General features: G+C 42.4%; 1 protein-coding gene across 5 annotated transcripts in view; it reads right to left on the reverse strand.

The window, feature by feature from the left end:
• LOC119495440 (protein FAM53B-like) overlaps positions 1 to 24613 on the reverse strand; it is a 51416-nt gene that overhangs the window by 18340 nt on the left and 8463 nt on the right. For 2 of the 5 annotated variants that reach the window (XR_005208489.1, XR_005208488.1), the window contains exons 2-5: positions 20610 to 20900; positions 18018 to 18072; positions 13501 to 14396; positions 2039 to 2248 (exon numbers count right to left, since the gene is read on the reverse strand). Coding sequence is in view for 3 of the 5 variants with exons in the window: in XM_037781875.1 (XP_037637803.1) it covers positions 5239 to 5583; positions 13501 to 14396; positions 18018 to 18072; positions 20610 to 20690 (1377 nt within the window). In the remaining 2 variants the exon portion in view is untranslated. Of the gene's footprint in view, positions 1 to 2038; positions 2249 to 4384; positions 5584 to 13500; positions 14397 to 18017; positions 18073 to 20609; positions 20901 to 24613 lie in introns of those variants that run through there. The other 3 variants (XM_037781875.1, XM_037781876.1, XM_037781877.1) reach the window with 2 other exon arrangements.

Consider the following 24613-nt stretch of genomic DNA (forward strand, 5'->3'; position numbering starts at 1 on the left):
GATTCCTGCAAGAATAGCTCTTCAAGAGATGTGATCTTTTCTTCCATTAAACTGGGAGCATAGTGGCTTTAACATATGTGATTTGCTTATGTAATGTTTGAATCATCTAAAAAAAAAAAAAGGAAAGTAAAAAGCCAGGCTTGTAACTACAGGGATTTCCAGGTACTCTTGGGTGGCAGGCATATAACAAAACCAGTCATTACAGCGTGTTATGAAGATGTAAATTGCACCGAGATGCAGAGGTGGAGGGGAGGGTGAAGCATTCATGGGACGGGAACCATGGTGATAAAGTGTTGGGTTGCACTCTGTCACCTTTGCGTAGTCAATCGGTGACATGTGACACTGCCGGCCACCTGTTTAACTACGATAGGTGTCTGCTAACACACGCACGTACTAACAAGCACAAATGTAGACCCAGATAAACACAGCTGTCCTGGACAGGAAGATTAACTTGACCAACCTAGAGCACAAAATGTACCCTCAGTAAACTGGAGGAGCGGTTCTCGGCATTTTTGTCTCATGACTCCAATAAAGCAATGCTTATTGCTTATAATTGAGCTTATTGTTGAGCAACTTTCATCCAAGTATATTTCTTCATTTTTCAACCGACTTTCTTTTTCTTTTGTTTATTCTATTGCTTCCTATCAATATTTATTCATTCATTACATTTTCCGTGCTCTATTCTTACACAGTATATCTAACATACTGTTCACTCACACAGATGAACATATATTTAATAGTTGTACTCTCTAATCAGTTACTATATCCTGTTACTCCTGTTACATGTTGACCAATGTTACAAAATAATTTCTTCCCCTCTGAAACACACGAATACGCCTCCCGGCTGCATAAATATGTAATTATTGCAGCGAGACACACTTCGCTGCTGCCTGGTGTGAATTCGGTGTAAGAATGTTAACGTGAAAGGGGGCCGGAGGGTGGGTGCTACGCTTCTGCAACGACACCGTCGGTCGGGACGGCGTTATCAGTTGTAACCACCATATGACAGCAGTGCAACATGCACTACAAGCATGTGAGACCAGCCCGGCTATATCAACAAAGCACAGAGTAGCTCTGATTACAACACACACAGAGGGAGAGAGACTTCATTCTCTGCTCAGGTAGACATTACTCTTCTATATCTTTACATAGACAATATTTGTTTGCTGCTACATTAATGCTCTGGATATTGTACAGAGTACCTTTAAAATTAAGAATTTCTTTGTAATATTCTCTGATAATTACTTAACCACACATTAAAACACATGATAACTAACAAAAATGTTTGAATTCTCTCAGTTAACAAGGTGATCATTGCACACATGCACACAACGAACAGCAGCAGAGAAGCAAATAGTGCACGTACTAGGAAGTGTTCATGTAGATCAACGTGGTCTATGTATTTTTGATATTTAAAAACAAAACTTACTACATAAGTTACGATATTATACCATTGTAATCATGTTACTTTTATATATTTTTATACATTTTTGTACTGGCTCTTTATTTGCTCTGCTTAGGCTCGCTTGCAGTATACACAATGTCTCATTTACCCTGTTGTTCAACCAGAGGACAACAAGAGGAGGCTTTAGAGGCATCAAATATATCAGTATTCATAAGAAACATTCTTCTGAAGCTAAGATACAAGCATGATTCCCACCCAGCTGCAGCAACATAAACACTAGATCACAACTTTAAAGGCTGAGAAAAAGTCACGTCATTATTCTGACCCCCTTTTGAAGTTGTCAGAGTTCAAGTGATTTTTGCTGACGGCATAAAAAACACAGCTCGCCTTGAAAACGCCGCTAATGTTTTCTCACATGTAATCGAGGCTGTGTGCATTCCAAGGCGCTGTGAATTTGACTAACGTGGCCTTTCCTGCCCCCATCTCTCCAATGTCTGCATTTGCCAGCCGCAAATACAATGCTTCCTATTTATAGCACTTTTACCTCAGATATTAACTCTCTCCCCCGCTTAGCCCGCCACTTCCTGTTAGAGAGGAAACGTGTGTGTGTGTGTTTGTGTGTGGTTCACTGACCTTTGGGAGCAGCGTGCAACCAGACTGCTGTTGTTGATGGCAACGGGATTTTGTGTTTCCAGCCTTTTTGTGTCAAGATAAAAGAAGCGAGGCGTGAGCAGATGTCCGAGCCTGTTTTCCATCCTCTGTATTTGAACCCTCTGTCCTTCTTTTCATCAAATCATCCCTATTCTTGCAACATCTACGGACGACGGAGAGGAAAACTCTCACCTATTGGGAATGAAATAGTGACAGTTAATGTCGTTTTCTGCATATGCAAGCCAAGCACACTCAGTATTCATTCCAGGGCCTTTGAATGTGTGCGCTGTACGTGTTTGTGTTTGTGTAAGCCAACACCTCAGGGTTGAGATGTCGGAGTTCACCTTCCTTCAAGGCCATGATCGAAGGAAAAGCTGCGACTGGCTGGAACATCCTGTTTTGGACGTAAATACTGTTATGCAACCAGGGCTTTCCTCCCGGTGTTTGGAAAAACAATCCGTCCTATGACTTTATGTCAGCGATCAGCCTCCCCGGTGGCCAATGATAATGACGACACAAGCCTTTATGCAGTTTAAAGAGAGAGAGAGAGACTCCTAAAGATTTTGTAAAAAGGTGGCAGGTGCATTGAGTTTGTTTCAGTGTTGACTTGGACAGACATAAGAGAGACATGATAGGAAATCCCAGGGAGGAACACACTTCTGTCTGTCTGCCTTCGCAGGTCCCGGGTCCCTGACATCATCTCCTCTGGTCAATGCTGGGTTACAGGCCAGGGATATTCCATGTCTAGACTTCCTGCCATTTTGTTTGGGGCTGGTGTGAAACATAAAGGCATTACACAGATGTTTACTTACTGTCTTCATCAAGAGCTATAAATGGCTTAGGTCTTAGGTAGGGCGGTCAAAATTAACACGATAACGCGTTAACGCTAAGTTGTTTTATTGCCACAAATTTTTTTTACGAATTAATGCAACTTGTGATTTTTAAGGTTGTAGCAGACTCAGTTTTAAAAGGTAGATTGAAGATACTGGCATCATATGAAACTATAAAACTTAAAGGCAGGGTTAACAATGTTATCCAGTATACACTATTTATTATATTGGTTAAAATGGTCTTTATGCCCCGACAGCGATCCATTACTTATGAGCTCTGAAAAAGGACCGGAAAAGAGCCGTCATCTGTAGCTGCTGTAATCCTGTAAAAACATCTACCAATCAATGCCTCGCGGTCCGCTTGGAAAGAACCAATCAGATGACTCCCTATCTCCGTGCTCGTACTGGCGCGCAACAGCCTGAACTCAAAGCGCGTCGCCGGCGCAAGTTTACTGGAGAATGGAAGAGAAAACTCAGCCAAAAATAGCACTGCCGCGGGTACTTGTCATGAGGTAGCGTTGTTGAGTTGAGGGCCTCTCTCCGCTCTGTGTCTGTGAAGTAGTTACGATGCGGCGGTGCTCGTGCATGTGTGTGGGGGGGCGTTGCCTTGGAAAGAGCCCCGAGGGGAGGGGGTGGGTTTAGGCTGAGCTCCTGAGGCGACGCTACTTTCAAATTATGCAAGCTTTCCAACATCGTTGACCCTATCTTTAAGGAATCCATCGGTACCAACCATGTCATACAAGACTGCCGCAACGGAGGCTAAATAATACTCAGAAAAAAACACCCCTGACCTCTGAGCTCAAGATAAGTGAATGAAAATGGGTTCTATGGGTACCCACGAGTCTCCCCTTTACAGACATGCCCACTTTATGATAATCACATGCAGTTTGGGGCAAGTCATAGTCAAGTCAAAACACTGACACACTGACAGCTGTTGTTGCCTATTGGGCTGCAGTTTGCCATGTTATGATTTGAACATATTTTTTATGCTAAATGCAGTACCTGTGAGGGTTTCTGGACAATATTTGTCATTGTTTGGTGTTGTTAATCGATTTACAATAATAAATATATACATATATTTGCATGAAGCAGCATATTTGCCTACTCCAATGTTGATAAGAGCATTACATACTTGACAAATCTCCCTTTTAAGGTACAATTTGAACAGATACAAAAATGTGTGATTAATCGCGATGAACTATGGACAATCTTGCAATTTATCCTGATTAAATACTTTAAGTCTTAGGTCAAGGACATCAAAAATGCATCTATGGAGATTCAAAACAATGACGTTTGAATGAGTGAGCTTCAGTGAAATATTTCTGAAATGTGATGCAGGAAGTGAGCACGGGGGAGCGAGTACAACTTCTAAAGAGTATCTGGAAACTTTGCAGCTTACTCAGACCTTTGATCTGTCAAAGTGAAATCTGTCTTCCACAGAAATCTCGCTTAAAAGTACAAATCATTCACTAATGAGCTGAAATCAAACCACCAGACATACGAGTGCAGCTTGTACATTTATTTCATGTCCATTCCGTTAGAAGAAAGGCCTTGTATTCTCGCTCCTTCACAAACAGCTCATAAAAAACACAGTTACTTAGAAAAATATACATTGATATTAGAACTGAAAACTTGAGATTCAGTGTTTAATTCAAATATACAATTTGCATATTAAGAAACTACAAAAAAAAAAAAAGTCAGAAAAGGTGGCTTCGGTGAGGCTAGAGAACCGGTAGAGCAAGCATCCAAAAGAAGGCACTGTCCGAACTCCTCATAAAGCTTATTGAGCCTACATTCAGCAAAAAAAAATAGTAATCAGATTTTCGTGTGTGAGCAAAAGATGAAGAGGAAAGTCATGGGTAAGATACTTCTTCCTGTTGTTCACCCCTACCTGTTTTTCCCCAGCCTTGACACCCCCACTTTCTCTGAAAAAACAAAGCTAAATACAGGTGAGCCCAGCTACTGCTACAGTACTACAAACCTAAGGTTAGCTGACTTTGGAAAGGTCATCAGGTTGAAAAGACAGTGGGGGCTGGGAGGTTTTTTTTAAGACTAACCCTCACTTTCCTACTCCTGAGTTAAGCTGAATACCAAATAAAAAAACAACTAAAGTCACTGCTTTTTGATTCAAACAGTAAGAATGTTCAAGGCAAATGTGTCATTAAAAAGGCAGCCGTTAACAACATACTCAATCCTCCATCTGTATCACTTTCCTTGTCTTTCCCTTTTCCAAGTCCTCCACTCTTTTCCTCACAGCCCTTCTCAGTAGCCATCTCTTCGTACATCATCAATGTCCAATAATTTTCCACAACAGTCCAGACACAGTCTTTTTTAAAATCTCCTACGAAATGTTCAGTTTCTCTCAATCTGGTCAAGATCTAGCTCTCCCCCCAGCTGGAAAATGTCCCTCTGTGTCCCACAATCACCCTTCCAGAGGGTGCGTTTGCCTCCTGTGATGCCCCCAGGAGAGCCGGGCCGCGAGTCCACGCTACAAGCCGAGTCGCTGTCAAGCTCCTCGTAGGATGAATCCTCTTCCTCGTCGTCTCCTGCCACTTTCATCCGTGAGTCCAGTCCCAGCTCGGACACGGCAGCGAAGTCCAAATCTGGTTGGCCGGAGGTGGGAGGGGGTAGGCTCGACAGGCAGCCGTCAGTGGCTGAGAATCCGGGGCAGCTCAAGCTCTGAAAAGTCTGAAGTTTCTGTATGGAGGAGACAAAGAGGGGGAATAGATGTTGGTTTGTGTACCTCAGCTCGTGTTCACATTCTGGCTTCACTCTAATGAGGCTATAAAAGTACAGGGGTTTTGTCAGGGGCTGGAATTCAAGCTCAGGGTTTTCCAGAATAAAATTGGGTTTCAGTTCGGGCGGCCAAAAAAGCTGGCGTTCCCTTTCATCGACGCCATGTGAACATGTAAACACGCAAGCACACGAGTACACAAACAAGCCGCCGTGGAACGTACACAAAACCTTCTGGCTTCAGAAAAAATACACAAAACATAGGGATGAGCTGCAAACCACAAAAAGGGATCTGGTTTCAAACTGTGCTCTAGGCTTATTCATCACTGTGGTAGCCACTGTGAAACACATACAGCATGACTGGGAACCCAAACTTGTATACGATGTTTTGTAGTTTTGCCCACTAGGCAGAGTATGGGAGAATATGTATGTGAAAAATTGCTCTCAACACTTGACCTTAGAGAGATTTAATTCACTAAGAAGTTGTTTTCCACGCACTCTTTCCACCATGAATTCCTCCCCGCAACAAAGAAAGGCAGCCGTGCAGCGCAGTGAAGGGGTTAATGATCTCTGGAGTGCCCCAGCAGCAGATGTTGGAGGCATGGAGGTGAATAGAGATGAGGTTTTCTCTATAGAGCCTCGGCTTACATGACGGACACCTCTAATGTTCCCTAGTGTGTTCGGACGTTGCTTTTCCTGTTACAATGAGCTGGGAGTCTCCCGTTCTTAAGTCTCACTTTAGTAGACTCACTTTTTTTTCCCTGCCCTGATTTATCACGGTCCAAAAGAAAACTATAACGCAGGATTCTGGTTGTCTGAGTTAAAGGTTGGCTCGCTTTTGCTGGATTAACTTAACATGTAAGCTGCTCAAACGCTGGATACCTCATCTGCAAACGCTCAAGGTGCTCATGTGAGGAGGCCTTTTTTGCTGTAGTTACCCCACTGGAGTGGAAAAGGGGATTTCTGAGGCCTCGCTCTCTCTCTCTGTTCAACCCCCGGTATTACCCCACTACTAATTATCACAGCAGAGGAGGAGACGAGAGGAAGGGAGAGAGGAAAGGGGGAGAAGCTGCTTCTCCTCAATATGCTTTCTATAAAACCTACCGAGGCTGACTGGGAGTTGGGTGGGTGTGGTGGTAGGTTGGGGGAGCAGGGTTAGATTTCTGCTGTGTACCCAGCTTTGCCTGTGTGTTTTTTACCCCCCCTTTCACTTCAGCATACCCCCACCCAGATGGAACACACACACAAACCATATTCACTATTACCACACATATGTAGGCTCTCTAAGCTCATGCTCTCCCATAACCCGCTGCCGTAACCAGCAGTTAGGTTACTTCCTTAATCTGATCATTTACTGACTAAAGAATTAGCACTGTAAAGTTACAATCCTTAAAGGGGTAAAACAAGTCTCGAGCCCAAACTCGGTGGAGTGCTCCTTTAAGTATTCAGTTCTAGTTGATTTGTCAAGCACGCTTTAATAGTACAGGTCCCAGGTCCTAGTCATCGCGATGTCACCCAATGGTTTGTGGACTGCCGTTTTAAAGCCTCGAGTTTGGCATTTTGGCCGTCGCCATCTCTCCACTGTTCTCCTTATGTTCGATGTCTTTCTTCTCTCTTAATTCTTTTGGGTTAACTTGTAATTTTGTGGTGAAATTCCTAAGACTCCTGCTCTTCATCTCTTACATTGGAAAGTTTGTGGACTCTTCTGCTAGTTTGGGTTTCTGTTGTGTCTGTTTTGTACCATTTGTGTCAGAGTATCTACATGGGAAATTCACTGACGATGCCCACTTCGCTAAAGTAAACTTTATTTATTATATATCATTTATTTATGGTGCACCAGAAGTGACACGAGAGGGTGGAGCTAAGTCCATCCGAATGCTGAATAGGATCTTTTTAGGCATCCAAAATGTTGATATTAAGTTTCAGGAATTGAAAACACATTATGAAAGGGTTAAAGTTCTACAACTAAAACACGGACAAGGCCGTGGTAACGACATGTCAATCACAATGTAGCCACGCCCTAAAGCATCCCCTGCTTTATGGTCTATTTGACTCTAAATGGGACCATAATTTACTAAATGAACATCATGCTGTATTGAAGAAGACTTGAAACTAGCGAGTGAGACCATAAACTCATGTTTACAATGTTTACTGAGGTAATAAATCAAGTTAGGGTCATTTTCTCATAGACTTCTATACAATCTGACTTCTTTTTGCAACCAGAGGAGTCGCCCCCTGCTGGATATTAGAAAGAATGCTGTATATAAGAAGTGGACATAGTCACTGTGACGTCACCCACTGGATTGTGGACTGCTGTTTTGAAGCCTTGAGTTTGGCATTTTGGCTGTCGCCATCTTGGTTCTTTGCAACCAGAAGTGACACGAGAGGGTGGAGCTAAGTACAACCAAAAAGGAACCAAAAACGTTATAATTTACTTTCATGAACTGTTGATGCCTTCGACTTCTATACAATCAGACTTCTTTTTGCAACCAGAGGAGTCGCCCCCTGCTGGCTATTAGAAAGAATGCAAGTTTAAGGCACTTCTGCATTAGCTTCACTTTTCAGAATCAGAGGTTGCCCACTGGTTCAAAATGACACTTGTATCGACAACTCGGGGCAGCAAACACGCCAGACATGCAAAAGAGGAACTCTTGTATCTGTTTACAACACAGTCAAACAAGCTGTGGACTGAGAGGATTCATGATGTAACATTGTTTTCAAAAAGAAGACGGAAGAAGTTGTCCGACGTGGTGATAATAAACTCATGAAAATAAAGAAATAGTAACAAAAAATGGAGTATGATATAATGGTAATCTTAAGGATTATAACTTTCTTCCATTCACATTGGATTACTCCCTAACAGCGAGTCTACTTTTTCAATTTGTCATAAAATAAAACAAAATTTTACACTCTTATAGACATTAACCATTATTCCAGACCACAATCAACCCAACCAGAACTTCCACTGTACCGACATTTTCTACAACGTGGGGATCGAAAGGCAGCTGCTTTGGGAGAAACACAAGCCAAACGGTTAGGCAAATATCCTCCTGATAATTAGGGCAAACAACAAACAACACCCTACTAAGCGCTCTGGCAAAGGACGTGTGAACTTGAAACATAAGCACGCAAATAAGCACATATACACAGAGAGGTGTACACGCACAAATATAAAAAACATGCAGGTGCTCGCTATTTACCGATTCAAAATATGAGTACATTTCTTTGGATCAGCCCCGTGCTGAAATGAGGTCAGATAAACAACATCCAGCCACAAACGGCTCTGAGGGAGACAGGCAAACAGACCTCCAACAGCAAACAACTGTAAAACAAAAGAGAGGGCAGAGGTGCAGGCAATGACGGTAGAACTTAACTCATTCCTGACAGCCAGACAACATACTTGCACACCTCCTCGTCAATTATCTGTGTCTGCTTTGCTCTTTTATATTTGTCTGGTATTCACTGTACCACAGAGAGGGAACGCATGGCAGAAAGGTGCAAATGCCAACAAGTTAGATGAAAAATGATAAATATGTTAAGTTGGATCAAAAGGCTTGAACGAGCAGAGGTGACTGTGCAGTGTGCCGGTTTGGTGATGCTCTACAGGGCACTTTTGGGACAAGTCACGACATGTCCTTATACACCTCGCGCGCCGCACCTCAAGACACCCACCTAGGTGTTCCCATAGAGCCTTCGGGGCTCGATTCTCAGCTATGATCACCATGTCTGCCATGCCAGGAATGGAGAGGGATGGAGAGAGGCGGGTAAGAGCAGAGCAGAGAGAGAAGATATTAATAGAGAGGAGTGAGGAGTTTGTCTGCCAGCTTCCCTGCAGAAATAATACCCCCTTTCTTCACCCTGCCATTTCTCTCCTGAATGCACAGGCACACGCACACACACATTCAAGCTTTGGCTCAACCCCCCCCCCAACCCATACTGCTAACACAGCCAAGCCAAAGATAACCTCTAATTTTTCTTTAAACGGGCCATTTCACACGGGCCGTTTATTCCTCAAAAGCAAAGTGTGAGCACCGATCGTTCAGAAAAGAAGACCTAGAATCAAGAGATCCCCATCTGACAGCTCGCTACACCCACTACGCCGAGGAAACAACAACGAAGGGCCAAGGTGGAAGGGCAGTCAGTGATAAAGATGAGGCAGTGGACCGAGGAATGAGTTGATAAACACACTGACAGGGAGGATATTCGAGGAATTTTGGGGGTGGTCGCACGTAAATCCCGACGGTAGTAGAGCTACAGCCGATTAGCATGACATGCATCCCCAGAATTCACACCCGCCCTCATTGACGTGGTCGAGGAATCTGGAGGCCAAATTACACCGTGTTCCACTGACAACACACCGGAGGGACTTGTAATATGTTGACCCTCAAAATCCTTAACCCCCCCCACCACCACCACCACCACCACCACTCCCAAACCTCCAGCAGACTTTACAACAACCTTCTGCATTTGCTTAGTCCAACAAATTAAAAAAAACAAACATGTCTGTAACAGTGAGACAAGTGATAATGTTTTTCTGTGACAAATATGCACATACTACTACACTATTGTTTTTCTTCACATGGTCTGTATTTCTCATTAATACTGATGGATGAAGTACGGTGACAGGTGAGTGTAGATGAGAAGAAGTGATATCTCTAGATTTATACCCTAATGCAAGGCAAAGGGTATGGAGGTATTTGAGTAAATTAAAATTAAAATGTAATCTCACAATAGCATTTTCATTTCCATATTTATTTCCATATGCATTAATCAGGACTGGACAATATTTGTCATTGTTTTTTTTTTGTTGTTAATTGATTTACAATAATAAATATATACATGCATTTGCATAAAGCAAGCATATTGGCCCACTCCCAGTATTAAATACTTGACAAATCTCCCTTTAAGGTACATTTTGACCAGATAAAAAATGTTGCTTTTAAATATTTGAATCGATTCAAAGCCCTAGTAATCTCACAACAGCATTTTCATTTCTCATTTACATGTGCTTTAAATCCGGTAAAGGAAAATTCAATAACGCAATTTGCATTTTCACTACTAGGATGGGCATTGTCTGACAAATGTATGTAAGTGGGAAATGAAAATACTGAGATTACGTTTTCCTTTTAATATAGTCTGCCAAATGCTTCCATAGGAGTGGGATGACTTTTAAGTCTGGGAGTGCTGTGATGAAGCGAGTGAGTGGGAGAAAGTGTGTGTGTGCACAGCAAGGGGAAATGGAAGAAGAGCGTCACTTAAATCAGACCGTCAGTGGTCAGTTCCAACAAGTCAACTGTTTTGGGGCAAACTTTATTGGCCCAAAACAGCTGAAGTTAGAAATAAGTTAAATGCCAAAAATGTGATGCAATTCAATGCATCTATAACTGCAAGGCGGTAAAATCTCATGTGTTCCCTAAACAGACACAGGTTGTAACCAGACCAGTGTTTCCACATTATCACCTCCTTTTCCAGACAGTTTGCCAGCTAGTGGAGCTTTACCCTTGGCTCTCACTGAGACAAACCACCTCTTTAACCTATGACAACTACGAGAATCTTCAACGGCTGCTTCGGGTTATTTAATTTACGCTACATAGTACAACTGTGCTTGTTTAGCTTCTTGGGCACACCAGATGCAGCCTTTTTCCAGCCTGGTTGGATCAAGATAAGTCGGAGTAGTGTAGGAAGATAAAGAGACGGAAATGTGTTCTAAATTATGCTGCATGTGCTGCGTTGCTGCTTACTTCCCTCACTCCAGGCATGCTAGGGAGTGAGAAAGTAAACACGGTAATGGTGGATTCTGAAATGATTAATCTAACCTGCACAACCTGACTCCTTTCAACGGCGCTGAGCACATGCAATCACTCAAGTCTGAGGTGAGAAACAATGGCTCTGCCTGTTACCTGCCCAGGACAGACACTATGTCTAGAATCATCTGCTCCTGCATTCGAGAATCCCCGCAAACCGGCGGCAACGTAAAACTGACTCCATGTGTGTGTATCTGCACGTATATGTGTGATCACCGTGCTTGATTTTCCCCTCTTAGCAGCTGGCATGACTAGAGGAAACATGCTCGCTAGGCTCCATTACCAAAGCCTTGTTGATCCATCCCTGGCTACGTCCTGAGGGTGACTGGCTGGGAACACAAATCTTTGGGAAAAGGAAGGGAGGGGTAGAAGGATACACTGATGGTACTTTCTAATAAGAGAACAGGAAAGGGACAATATTTCCGTGACAGGAGGTACGATGGAGGAAGATTCCAGCGTGTCATGTGAATGATGCGAGTGCAGGAAAGCAGGAATATACAGGAGTCTGAGAGCCTGCTATTGTTGTTGCTACAGCTTCTATGCAGAATTTCAAGAGCATTCGAATGAATAATGACGCAGGATGTGAAAAATCAAGATCCTTCTGGGCTTCGTAAAAACATCAGAGCACTGCCAAAGCATCAAAACGGTACATGTCATTAAAATACTTCCACGGTTCTATTTTGGGTTTTGGTTTGTCCAGGGGTCATTTTTACCCTCTGGCTGTTCCACCGCTTCCTCTGACCTTACAAAAAGAACAAACAAACTCTTGTCGTGGGGAAAGCAATTCAGAGCTCTGTGTCATCCAAATATCTCCACTATAAATCAGGGCCGGCAGACGCAATTTGGATTCCCCCCCACACCACCCTACACCCCCAGCCGCTTTATTAATCGCAAATTAATTGCACATTTTTTATCAGTTGAAAATGTCCCTTAAAAGGGAGATTTGTCAAGTATTTAATACTCTTATCAACATAGAAGTGGGCAAATATGCTTGCTTTATGCAAATGTATGTTTATAATTATTTCTGGAAATCAGTTAACGACTCAAAACCATGACAAATATTGTCCAGAAACCCTCACAGGTACTGCATTTAGTATAAAAAATATGCTCAAATCATAACATGGCAAACTGCAGCCCAACAGGCAACAACAGCTGTCAATGTGTCAGTCTGCTGACTTGACTATGACTTGCCCAAAACTGCATGTGATTATCATAAAGTGGGCATGTCTGTAAAGGGGAGACTCGTGGGTACCCATAGAACCCATTTTCATTCACATACCTAGAGGTCAGAGGTCAAGGGACCCCTTTGAAAATTGTATATTGTTGTATATACATATATATATATTTTTTTTTAAGAGGGCGAAGGTGGTGCCCTAGGTGACCACCTATATGGCCTATGCCTTAGGCCGGCCCTGCTATAAATCACATTTGGTTGCTCTAGCTGCCTGATAGCAGACACAGGGCAAAGGAAAGAGTTGAAGCAGTACAGGGAATGAAAGATGGAAATACAGAGAGGAAGCAAATGAACGGCGAGGGGGTCCAACCTCCTTATGGGCTGTTTACCCAACAGAGTAAATGAAATGATAAACCGGAGGCGGTCTTGCTAGAGCGTGGCGCTAGGCAGCGTGACCGAACAAGAGGAATGCTTCTTCAGCGAGCACCACTCCCTGAGCTGCTGGAGGGAGGGAGGCCTGAGATCACTTAGCCCCGAAGCTTCGGACCGCTGACCCAGAAAACTTAATTCAGCTTGATTTAATCCAGTCCCTGATCAGACGCCGAGAGAGACAGGCCCGGTTATGTTTGAGGATCTCTTGAACTTCCCCTTGGCCTAATAACAAAAAGGTGTTTGTCTGTGTGGTGACTGTGTTTGGTCCAGGATGTAACTTAATGCAATAGAGCAAATTTTGCAGCATTAAAGCAAGATTAGGAAATAAATTGATGCTGATTTATGTTTAATCAGTGAATGAAAGTGATGCTACACTCTGTGAAATTAGTCCAATTATAATAACACACAACTGAATGTGAGTGTGTGTGCTTGTCTGTGCATGTCAACATGTGTTCAAAGTTTCCAGCTAACCTGAGTCATCTTTGCCAGGTCCAGGGAGGGACGCTGCTCTTGGGCGTCTTCAGGCCTCCTGCGCTTCATGCCGATCTTTTTGTCGTTCAGCACGCAGGGCTGGGACTTGCTTCGAGACAGACACCCCGTGCCCCTGGCTCTCGGGCCGGCTCGCCTCCCCAGTTCCGGGGTGGAGTCTGGAGAGCTGGCCTCCGACGCCTCTTCTCTCTGGAGCTCTGGCAGGCTGATCTGCTCGTGGGAGAGGGAGAGGGGCCTGAGGAAGTGGTGTTGGCGGGAGTGGTGATGATGATGCGAGGAGGGAGAGGTAGGGGAGACTGGACAGGCAGTGAATTGAGGGTGGAGAGGCAGTCGCTGGTTGAAGAACGGCAGGTCCAGGGCTACGTCTGAGGGGATGCTGGAGCGGGAGGGCAAACTGAAGCTGGAGCTACGCTGCATGGCGGGGAAATGACCGCTGGAGAAACCCCCACCTCCTCCTCCTCCTCCTCCTGCTCGCATACTTCCTCCGCTGTGGCACCTTCGTTTCTCCACCGTCGTCCACACCCGGGAGCCTTGGGGCCTCCAAGATGAGCGGAACCCACTGAGTTCATCAGAGAACGACAGAGAGCGACACTGGCGTTTGCTCGGCGGCGCCGCGGGAGCTTGGCTGGTGGCTGTAGTGGTGTAGTGAGCAGTGGTGGATGCGGCATGGGAGAGGGGGGCTGTCATGCCGCCGTCGCCGAGGCTGAGATCTCTTATCAGACTGGTGATTGCCGTGGCGCTGCCGGGCTCCTTGGCCCAGTGCCAGCTCCCTGGCTCCGGCATCACATCCCAGAGGCTCTCCAGACTGGCTCCAGACTGGCAGGGAGCTCTCTGCTGGATGGCACAGCTCTGCCCCAGGTCCAGCCACCGATCTGCCTCTGCAACATTCAAAACATACAAACTCACTCTCATTGACCTCAATAGCAGCCCTTTTGTATGTCTCTTTCTTATAAGCAAAACTTGCATTATGTTAATTACAGCAGGATGAATTCTAGCGTAACCCATTTGTGCCAAAAGATTATATTTAGTATGATACGGAAAAATGACACAGCATTTGTTCTGATTAGTCAAAAGTCTTGAAATTTGGTATGGTCATACTTTGAGCGAGTATCTAACAGTAGAACTTTTAATTTTTTTTGTTTTAAACTAATGGAGAATGACTCCTCAAGCGAATGCTTTTACCTGCTGTATGATATATAATAGTTCCGTGCACCTTTTATTTATATGGAATATGTAGATAGGAGCCTCTCAAATGTGTGTACTGGAAATAATAAAAATCCCTAAATGTTTACTGCTTATTCTAGGGTATTTTCTGCCATTTTTGGCAAAAACAAAAACAAAAAAAAATAGTAGTCCCATGTGCCCAAAGACTAAATTTAGTATGAAAAGAAAAACTCACTTTTCAACCAAACGGTTTAACCGATTATGAAAATTTCTTCAGATTTGAGCTTAGGCAAACCCAGAGAACATTTACATTTAAAAGGAAATTTAAAATATCAGTTGCAGGTACAAATAGGTTAAAGAAGGGCAATGATGACTGGAAGGAACATTTAATACTTAACCACACAGACACAAAAGGCACAAACAAACAGAAACAAGCTGTAGGCAAGAGGGAATGGTTGCTGTAAGGATAAGCTGGAGATTACTGTCTGGTGAAGAGACTGAACATACACTTATTGTAACTCTACAGTACATTTAGGGCTAGTTACACACCGCAGACATTCACAAGCTTTGATGCATCTAAACAAATACTTTGTCATCAGTCATTTGCCCTATGATGACTGACAGGATTAAGCCTAGAGGAAAAGAACACTGCAGCTGCACAGTTCAAACCTGTGCTGCTCATGTGGAGCTGTACTGAAAGCTGACAGCAAGATGAAAAGAAAAAACAGACAATTCAAATCTCATTGCTTTTTCAGTAGGGCTGTCAAAGTTAATGCGATAACGCGTTAACGCAACTTAATTTTAACGCCACTAATTTCTTTAACGCAACTTGCGATTTTTAAGGTTGTAGCGGACTCAGTTTTAAAGTTAGAGTGAAGATACTGGTATCATATGAAACTAGAAAACCTAAGAAATTCATTGGTGCCAATCATGTCATATTAGATGTTGTGAAGGAGGCTAAATAATGCTCCAAAGCTGCGCTAAATTTTGGTGAGGCATAGTCATTTCAAAAGGATCCCTTGACTTCTGACCTCAAGATACGTTAATGAAAATGGGTTCTATGAGTTTCCCCTTTAGTTTGGGGCAAGTCATAGTCAAGTCAGCACACTGATGGTACATGTCCAGAGGGGCGATTTGGCTTGATGGGCTGCCACTAGACACAAGGCACTCTGCACCTGATTGGACGAACGCTTTCCCTCGTGGGCTGCTGCTCCCAGCTTTCAAACTGGAACCAACATGGCGGCTCGTTTGGAAACTTTCTTCTCTTATATCACAAAAATAATATAACAAAATGTGTTTCTGAAAACATTTTATTTGAGAAATAAGCCATGCAGTTGATGAATCTGTCTTTATTTTGGATCAACAACAGTTAGTTTAAAAGTTTCTAGGGAGTTTCCAGAGGCGGCGACTCGCGCCAGACGCCCCTGATTTGCATAAAGTAGCCTAAACCTCAACTTTATGCAAATGAGGAGCAGCCAACGTGACACCCTGTCTCTCAAATCGCACCGCCACGCTACCAGAATGCATTGCACGGCTGCTTGCATAGACAATGAATGGGAAGCGTGGAAAGGACAGAGGCTGTGGACATGTACTATGACACTGACAGCTGTTGTTGCCTGTTGGGCTTCAATTTGCCATGTTATTATTTGAGCATATTTTTTATGCTAAATGCAGTACCTGTGAGGGGTTTATGGACAATTTTTATCATTGTTTTGTTTTGTTAACTAATTTCCAATAATAAAAATATACATACATTTGCATAAAACAAGCATATTTGCCCACTCCCATGTTGATAAAAGTATTAAATACTTGACAAATCTCCCTTTAAGGTACATTTTAAAAAAGATAAAAAATGTGCGATTAACTGTGGACAATCATGTGATCAAATATTTTAATCGATTGACAGCCCTAATTTTAAGACATTAATATTTTGTTTGTCTGAAGAAGTTGGTTGTTTTTTATGACAAATGGGGCATTGATGATGATATATTGTATGGTTTAGTGACTGACAGCATGACTCAACAAGTCGTGCCTTGTCGTGATTATTTTTCACATAAACAGCTGGAGGACATGAAGAGAAAACCTCAGCTCCAAGTTGGGATGACACCAGACTCTTCTGTTAGCATTAGAATCAAGTTCTTGTCTCCAATACTTTCATAGTTACGGACAATAATCCAAAATTGTCTAAGGTAGAAATCCAAGATCACAAATTAAATCTGCCAGTTCCTCAGTACAAAGCAAGCCGTTCCACCAAATGTTATGGGCGCCGCTTTTGAGGTATCCAACGAACGAGCAACATCCCCACTCCTGACTATCTAAAACCTTGACCTACAAGACTGCCGACTCCAAAAACTTCATATTACGATAAGAATCAGCCAGTGAAACAGTTGGCAAGTCACTCCCACTAGTCAGCAGGATATGCTTCAGAAAGCAGTAAGACTTGCCAGCTGTCTCACCATCCGCACAAAAGAGTCTATCACACAGCTGTGGGAGATAATACACCTACAGTAAAGAGCCGTAGTGGCTTGAGCTACCGAGCCAAGTGGTGAAGTCGTGAATCTATTGAAGCTCTTGGCAAAAAGTTCCCCCTGCTGATCCAAAATCCCGTCCTTTGGCATGCTCTCTCTCACAGGCTGGTGGACGGAAATCATTGTTTTGGGCGGACAAACAATGCACGGGGGCTACAGTGACGACCTGACAGGAATGTTAGGAAAACAACTCGACAAAGGGGAGAAAGGGATGAACTTCAAAAGGCCACCCTTTGAAAAGAAAGAGACAAAGTGTTGGTTGAACTAACAAGACATGCCAGACAATGTCAATGTCAACATTGACGGTGGAAACGGTGAGACACGCTCCTCCCTGTGACGTCACCCAAGCTTTGAATTTACAGTAGCATGTCTTTTAACACAGGGGGCGATTGCTGCAACACTAACAGAGCCAAAGGGAAAATTGTTGACATAGGCAACAGCATATTCAATTACAGTTGACTCCCATGGGAGTGGTGTGCAACGTTGTGTGGAGGCAGGTGCACCCTGACCATGAGAGGGGGATGAGTGACTGACAGAGAAAGGGAGAAGTGAGAGTGGATAAACAATGAGACGCTTATAGAGAGGGCCGCTGATGTTGGCGGTTCAATTTATCAAGGGATTAAAAAGGGCAATCCATTATACTATTGTTATATTTGTGAAATTATATTATGACAAAGGATCCCACCTCAACCATTATTACTGTCCGGATCTTGAGTGAATGCAGAAGACAGAGAGATGGGATTTTTGCATGAACGAGGAAGCAAAGAAGGAAAGACTAACAGAGAGGTATAAATAGAGATAACCCACCCACAGTTCCACAGGAGAAGAGGGTGGTCCCTCTGCTCATGGTGTGGAGCTCACGCTGTGGAGGACAGGCAAACAGAAGGGCCGACAGTCAGGGAGACACAAAATAAACCAAAAAGTGCAGAACAAAAGTCTCATGTTTGCCATCAAACCACGATCAAATGAGAAGATCAATATTGATTTCATCTCTGTACGTTTAATAGTCTGTAGGTTCAGTGGTGGAAAGTAACTAAGTGCCTTTACTAAAGTGCATTCTAAGGTACTTACACTATAGTTGAGTATTTTCAATTTTAAGCTACTTTATAAATGTACTCCACTATATTTATAAAATACATATACTGTAAAATGCAATGCATTGTTATACAGATTAACCTACCCAATGCTGCAAATTAACCTAGCCAACCCAATATATAGAATAGTTATAGTAACTGCTTACTTTAAGCTGTACTCATCAATATCAACAACAGATCAAATGACTGCGTTTGACTTAGGTGTAAGAAAATATCAAATATCATGTTTTGCGATACTGTATCGATTCTCAAAAATGCTGTATTGATTTTAATAGTTTACATGCAAAGACTGACTCAGTCAATATTTTCTTTCATTTGCAAAGAGATGCGCCCCCTCAGTGTATGTACCCTTTCAAAGTAGTGCTATGATGTTGGATGTTACTGTGGTAAATGCAAATGCAGATTGTACTGTTCTGATTGCATAATAAAGAAACTTCAGATTGTATGCATATGGTGGTGTGTTCTTTTTACTACTACTTGACAGTTTTCCTTAAATTAGATTTTAAAAACGGCAATATATCAGCTTGCTTACTGTATCACAATATATCGTAATATATTGAATCGTAACCCCTGTATCCTGATACGTATTGTATCGTTAGATTCTTGCCATAACACAGCCCTAGTTTGACTTGCATTCAGCCAGTTTTACTGAACTCTTCTTCTGCCACTGTGCTACGGCTAACTTAGAAAAAGGCTAAAAATAGAAAGCAACTGTCTGTCAGAAGTGTCTTCTTTATATGTAATACAATGAGCTCATTTCTTCACCATGTTATTCTTTTAAGCAGACTCAAATACTCATTACACAGTTTGCTAAAAATTTACTTCAACTTGTAAGATGATGCTGGACGATAATTTCACCCTGTAGAGTCATCTTAACAAACACACCACACCTTCTATACTCTACATAGTTACTATGAAGAGCAAATGTTATTTGTTGATTATATAACAGTTTCTACACACACACCTATTTAATCAGACACCTATCCTCTCTCACAGTTCATTACTTACAACATGGGTGGTGGCTGTCTGGACAAAGGACAAAAGGGAAATGCCGTGATACATTGCTCTGACTCACCTTGAGGTTATCAACAAAACAAAAACACTACACTAAAACTTCAGGCCCAGCATGGTTAACCCATGAGGGGAAGGCAATATTAACTGAGTTCACAAACAAGATTCATAGTCTCATCTAATTAGGCTCTCAAGGTAATAAAAAATAATGAGAGAAACCCATTTGTAAGGCTTGTTGACTTTTCATACCAAAGTCATCTTGATGTTAGACAAACTATTTAGCCTATAAAGTTATTTATAGAGGCAGGGAGATAACAGCAGTAAGATTGAAAGCCTTGATCAGATTAGACATTTTACGCAACTCATCTGTTGTCTAAATGGAGTGGTGAGATAAAAATAAAATGTAAACTATACTATTTATTGTATTTTTTATTACACGGCTTTGTAGAATACTTGATTCTGATTGGTCAATCACGGTCTGTTATTTCTTTACAGCAGACCGTTGCTATGTATAACAGACCGTTGCTATGGGCGCAGTTCTGATGTCAGATTCTGGCGGGCCGTTTTTGTGTCAAAATATTGATTTCTTAAGTAAGTAGCTGTGTAATAAGCTGTATAATGTACAGCTAGCAGGTCATTGTTGTGAAATAAACACCTTCAGGGTGACACAAGACCACATCGCCCTGTCAGGGTTTATTACACAACAATGACCAGCTTGCTGTTCATCATCCCTTACGTAAGACATTCTTGGTACTACAACTGAAACTAAGGTGTAGGTGAAAAAGGAAATATAATAATCACTAATTTCTTTAAAAGTTTTTCCTTAAATTTGTCAAACGTCTGCATGTTTAGCCTGTCTTAGCATAAACATTTAAACAGGAGAAAACATTCTATCATCCTGGACCTCTTGGTAGTGAACCTTGGTAGATATGGATCTTCTCATGTGGCTGAGGGAAAGACAGCTAATAAAGTAAGCTAATAAGTAAGTAAGTAATAAAGTAAGTTTTATTTCACTATGATATTAATGACAGCTAAAGATCAAATGACTTACCATTATGAACAGGCTACTAGATTGTGCTCTGGCGTGCTTACACGCATTGTGCAAGTCAGTATACGTGACTAAATGTGGCATCTGTGGCATGTGGCCATGCACTGATGTAATATAATCACTGACCTATTAATTTTGCTGACTACTGCCTGACATGTGAAACACTGTGTGCAGATCCTTACATGCAACAATGGTTAACAACCGGTTCGCTTTGTGCGAAGCTCGAAAAGGTTAAGTTTCTCTCACCAGCCGTCTCTCGGTGTTCACGGACCTCACATCATCGACACCCTTCTTCTTTTCCAGTGTTTTCAAGAAAATGATCACCATGGTAACACGCAGCTCTGCTCCAGTGTGTTGGGATGCAGGAGGAGGCCACGGGCAGCCATCTTAGATGAGGGCGGAGGGCAGATAGTGCACTTGGGCGAAACAGACGACCGGTTGATGACCTCCCATCTGCGGAGCAGCCCTCAAAGTGCTGATGGCGGTGGTGGTGGTGGAGGTAGAAGGTAAGAGGGAATCTCACGCTTCAGCTGATCCCTGTGTTGACGGAAAGAGATGAATAAGGTAAATATAAAAACCGTGGCTGTCAATCGATAAATGAATAAATTATAAAAAGGAGATTTGTCAAGTATTTAATACTCTTATCAACATGGGAGTGGGCAAATAGGTTTGCTTTATGCAAATGTAGGTATATATTTATTGTTGCAAATCAATTAACAACACAAAACAATGACAAATATTGTCCAGAAACCCTCACAGCTACTGAATTTAACATACGAATAGGCACAAATCATAACATTTATTTAGCCTCTATCCCAACATGCTAGTATGACATTGGATGCCCAATTTGTTTAGTTTCATATGAGGCTAGTATCTTCAGTCTGGCTTTAAAGCTGAGCCCACTACAAACTAAAACATTCTTATGTTGCGTTAACGTGTTAAAGAAATTAGTGGCGTTAAAACTAATTTGCGTTAACGCCCTCTTATCGTGTTAACTTTGACAGCCCCAATGAAAACTCATTTAAATACTGACACAGTCATATGTGGGACACAACAGAAAGAACATTGCAACACAGATATTTTCCACTTTGCCACACTGCGTCCACACAGGTACAAAAGTTGTGAGGACAAAAAAAAATCCAGCTTTTGGGTGCATCTCTGGCAGAAAAGACGAGCAAAGAGATGGGCCTAAACACATCCCACTAAATCCTACATACGGGTCCTTTGAGTTAGGTTTTACTTTCATATTTTAAATGACTACTTTTACACAACATTTCACAAGACAACAATCTAATGTCAAAGGCTTATATAAATCCCTATAAATATGTACCATCCAATGCTGCTCCTATGTGAGGAGAAGCGTGCAAACTGCAGTTACTGTGCCACCTCCCTTTAAATGCATTTGCTAACATTACTTTGCTGTTTGAGCTTCATTCACAGATTATGGCTTCCTCAATGAGGGGGAATGAGCATGTGTAAGTAATTTTTCTATTATTTCACTGACATAGTTCAGAAAAAGGAGTGCTGACTTATGTTTTTTCCGTTCAGCGTTTACCACCCTGACACTTATAGCAACTTAACCACTCAGTTCTCCATATAGCTACACCTACACGCCTATAAAACGACTGTCTTTGTCAACAAAACATGCTGCCAAATGCCAAATAGTTTCCTTAACCTTTTGATAATGAAACATTTGGCATGTCAACATAATGCACAGAACATACGGGAATCTGAACATGCTGTAACAGAAAGCAACGTTTAGCTAGTCCGGGAAAAGGCAGCACGTTAGATGTGGCTAAAGAAGCATGGACAGAAAAGGAACATATATGGAGCTGCGGTTGCCTCATCGACCGCCTGCACATGCAGATGGTAAAGCACAGACGGTAGCTGCTGCAGTAAACACAAACTCTGAAAAACACATGGAGGGAGTTATATGTAAGGCAGATGGTCCATATGCTTAACATGCCCTGTCATGTCTGCTCTATACTCTGATTTTAGTTAATGCATGGGAAAGATCTAGTGTGACTGAATTAACACTGTTTAAAATAACAACCATATAATGTTGTAATGTCATACGTTGTATCAGTGTACATGGTAGTGTTTACACATGAATAGTGTTATTGAAAAGTGTTATTATTCTAAATGCAATATGTTATCATGTATATGGCCAATATAGGGGCTGAACTGAATGTTTTATTTCTGCATTTCCTCGAGTTCCATTTAGGACTATTTTTTCTTGTGCATTAACACTAATCCCTTTGGCCTCTAACGTATGCACAACAGGTGATATCAGTTCTACGGCGAGTTCCACATGCGAGTAGCAGGTGAGTTGCGAAAAGACACTAAAATTCAAAATGCAATCTGCATTTAAATAAAATTTAAAACCAGTTTTCAACAGATTGAGAAATATTTAATTATCTACAAGAGCTGTGCTTGTTATAGGTTTTGTGTCAATATCCAATTTTACGTAGGTGGCAGCGGAAGCTACACTGAAAACCACAAATTGGGGCAGACTACAAGGTAACTATGATGATTTTTGCTTGTATAAGTATGTGGGTGTTTAGAAAAAAAGTAAATTTTATATAGGTTCAACTGTCGCCTATCAAACATTGAAACAACATGGATGGATGTCGTCTATGAGCCGTACCGACCTCCAGGACAAACGCTGATTAGACGTCAGATTGACGTCGAAATGTTTGTTGGGTATCCTTAAAAAAAAAAAAAAAAAAAAAGTAGGAATAGCTGCAGTGACCTTGGGCTTGAGCTTCTCTCCGTCATTAGCCAACCACCAAACACACTGACACCATCCAATTAGAGAGTTCCAGCATGGTTCAATCAACTCCTCCTAATGACAGCTTTCTGCTGCGGAGCAACACACGAGGCTAATGGATCTTCCAGGCCTACTATGTTATCCTGCCCCGTGCAACATGTGGTTTCATGTTAAGTAAAGGGTGGTTGCACTTATATAACATGCTTTAGAGAGAAGGGTGCAAGTGTGCATTGCGTATTAAATGAGTTTTGTGGGACAGTAACTAAAAAAAAAAGGGACACATCATAAAAGAACATATGGGCAGGTTGTTCACACTTTGATAAAGAAATGTTATACCAGTCTAGTCTTTGTTACTTCACTGTGTCATCTCTATCCCTTCCCTCTTCTCCAGCCCCATGACTACATGAGGACTATAAATGTTTCATGTAGGCCTGCCCCAAACCGACTGCTAGCATATGACTCCCATTATCTCCATTTATCCCGGAGAGTCAGTGGAGCACAACTGGGCCTCTGCAGGCAGAGAGGGGCTGGTGCTGGTGGTGGGAGTCGAGACGAGAAGGGAATGTTCGTCTTGATCAGTTTTGCAGATTGCTTTGCTGATTAGTGCCGACACTGAGTAATGGGCGCGGCGACGTAGCCGGGTTTGCGCGACTGTTAGAGTGGGAGTTGAGGAGCGTGACGGTCATGTGTAAAGGTTGTAACCGTGTGCTGTTTGACTGAAGCGGGACGTGTTCCATCAGAGCTCAAACGGCACCTCGACAGCGAAAATGAGTATGTGTTTTTTGTACATGCGTGCGTGTCTGCGCTAACCTCCTGCGCTTGTGTGTAGTGTGTAGTGATTGGCAAGTGGGGTCATGGGAGAGGGCAGGTCGAGTGTGAATTCAACCCCGGAGCCATGCTTACTTAATGAAGCGACTCCTCATGATGGGGAAACCAGAGCTTAATGGAGAGAGAACTGTAGAGCACATGTGTGGAGCCTCTACTGATCAGATCTGATTCTCATTGCTTAAAGTGAGTCTTCTTGTTGGTTACGTCTCACTGTTCCTGCCACACTAAAAGAAAATCCAGGAAGAGAAAAGTTTGCAGGACACTTCGACTACAAATACTCCCTACTATCGTGCACAATCATTTAAACAAGGCATTGTAGATATCAAACGAAGCATGACCCTGCAGCTGGATGTACTACGTCTCCCTTCAGATTAGTTTAATTACAAGACATTTATATGACATAGCTTCCATGTTTTGCATTAAAGATTACAGACTGTATATAAGAAGTGGTCGTGGTCACAGTGACGTCACCCACTGGTATGTGGACTTGTTTTGAAGCCTCGAGTTTGGCATTTTGGCCGTTGCCATATTGGCTTTTTGGCTGTCACCATCTTGGTTATTTGCAACCAGAAGTGACACGAGAGGGTGGAGCTAAGAACAACCGAACAGACATGAGACATTTTTAGGTGACCAAGTAAGGAATAATGTACAG

Source organism: Sebastes umbrosus, chromosome 10 (assembly GCF_015220745.1).
Source record: "Sebastes umbrosus isolate fSebUmb1 chromosome 10, fSebUmb1.pri, whole genome shotgun sequence".
Lineage (NCBI taxonomy): Eukaryota > Metazoa > Chordata > Actinopteri > Perciformes > Sebastidae > Sebastes > Sebastes umbrosus.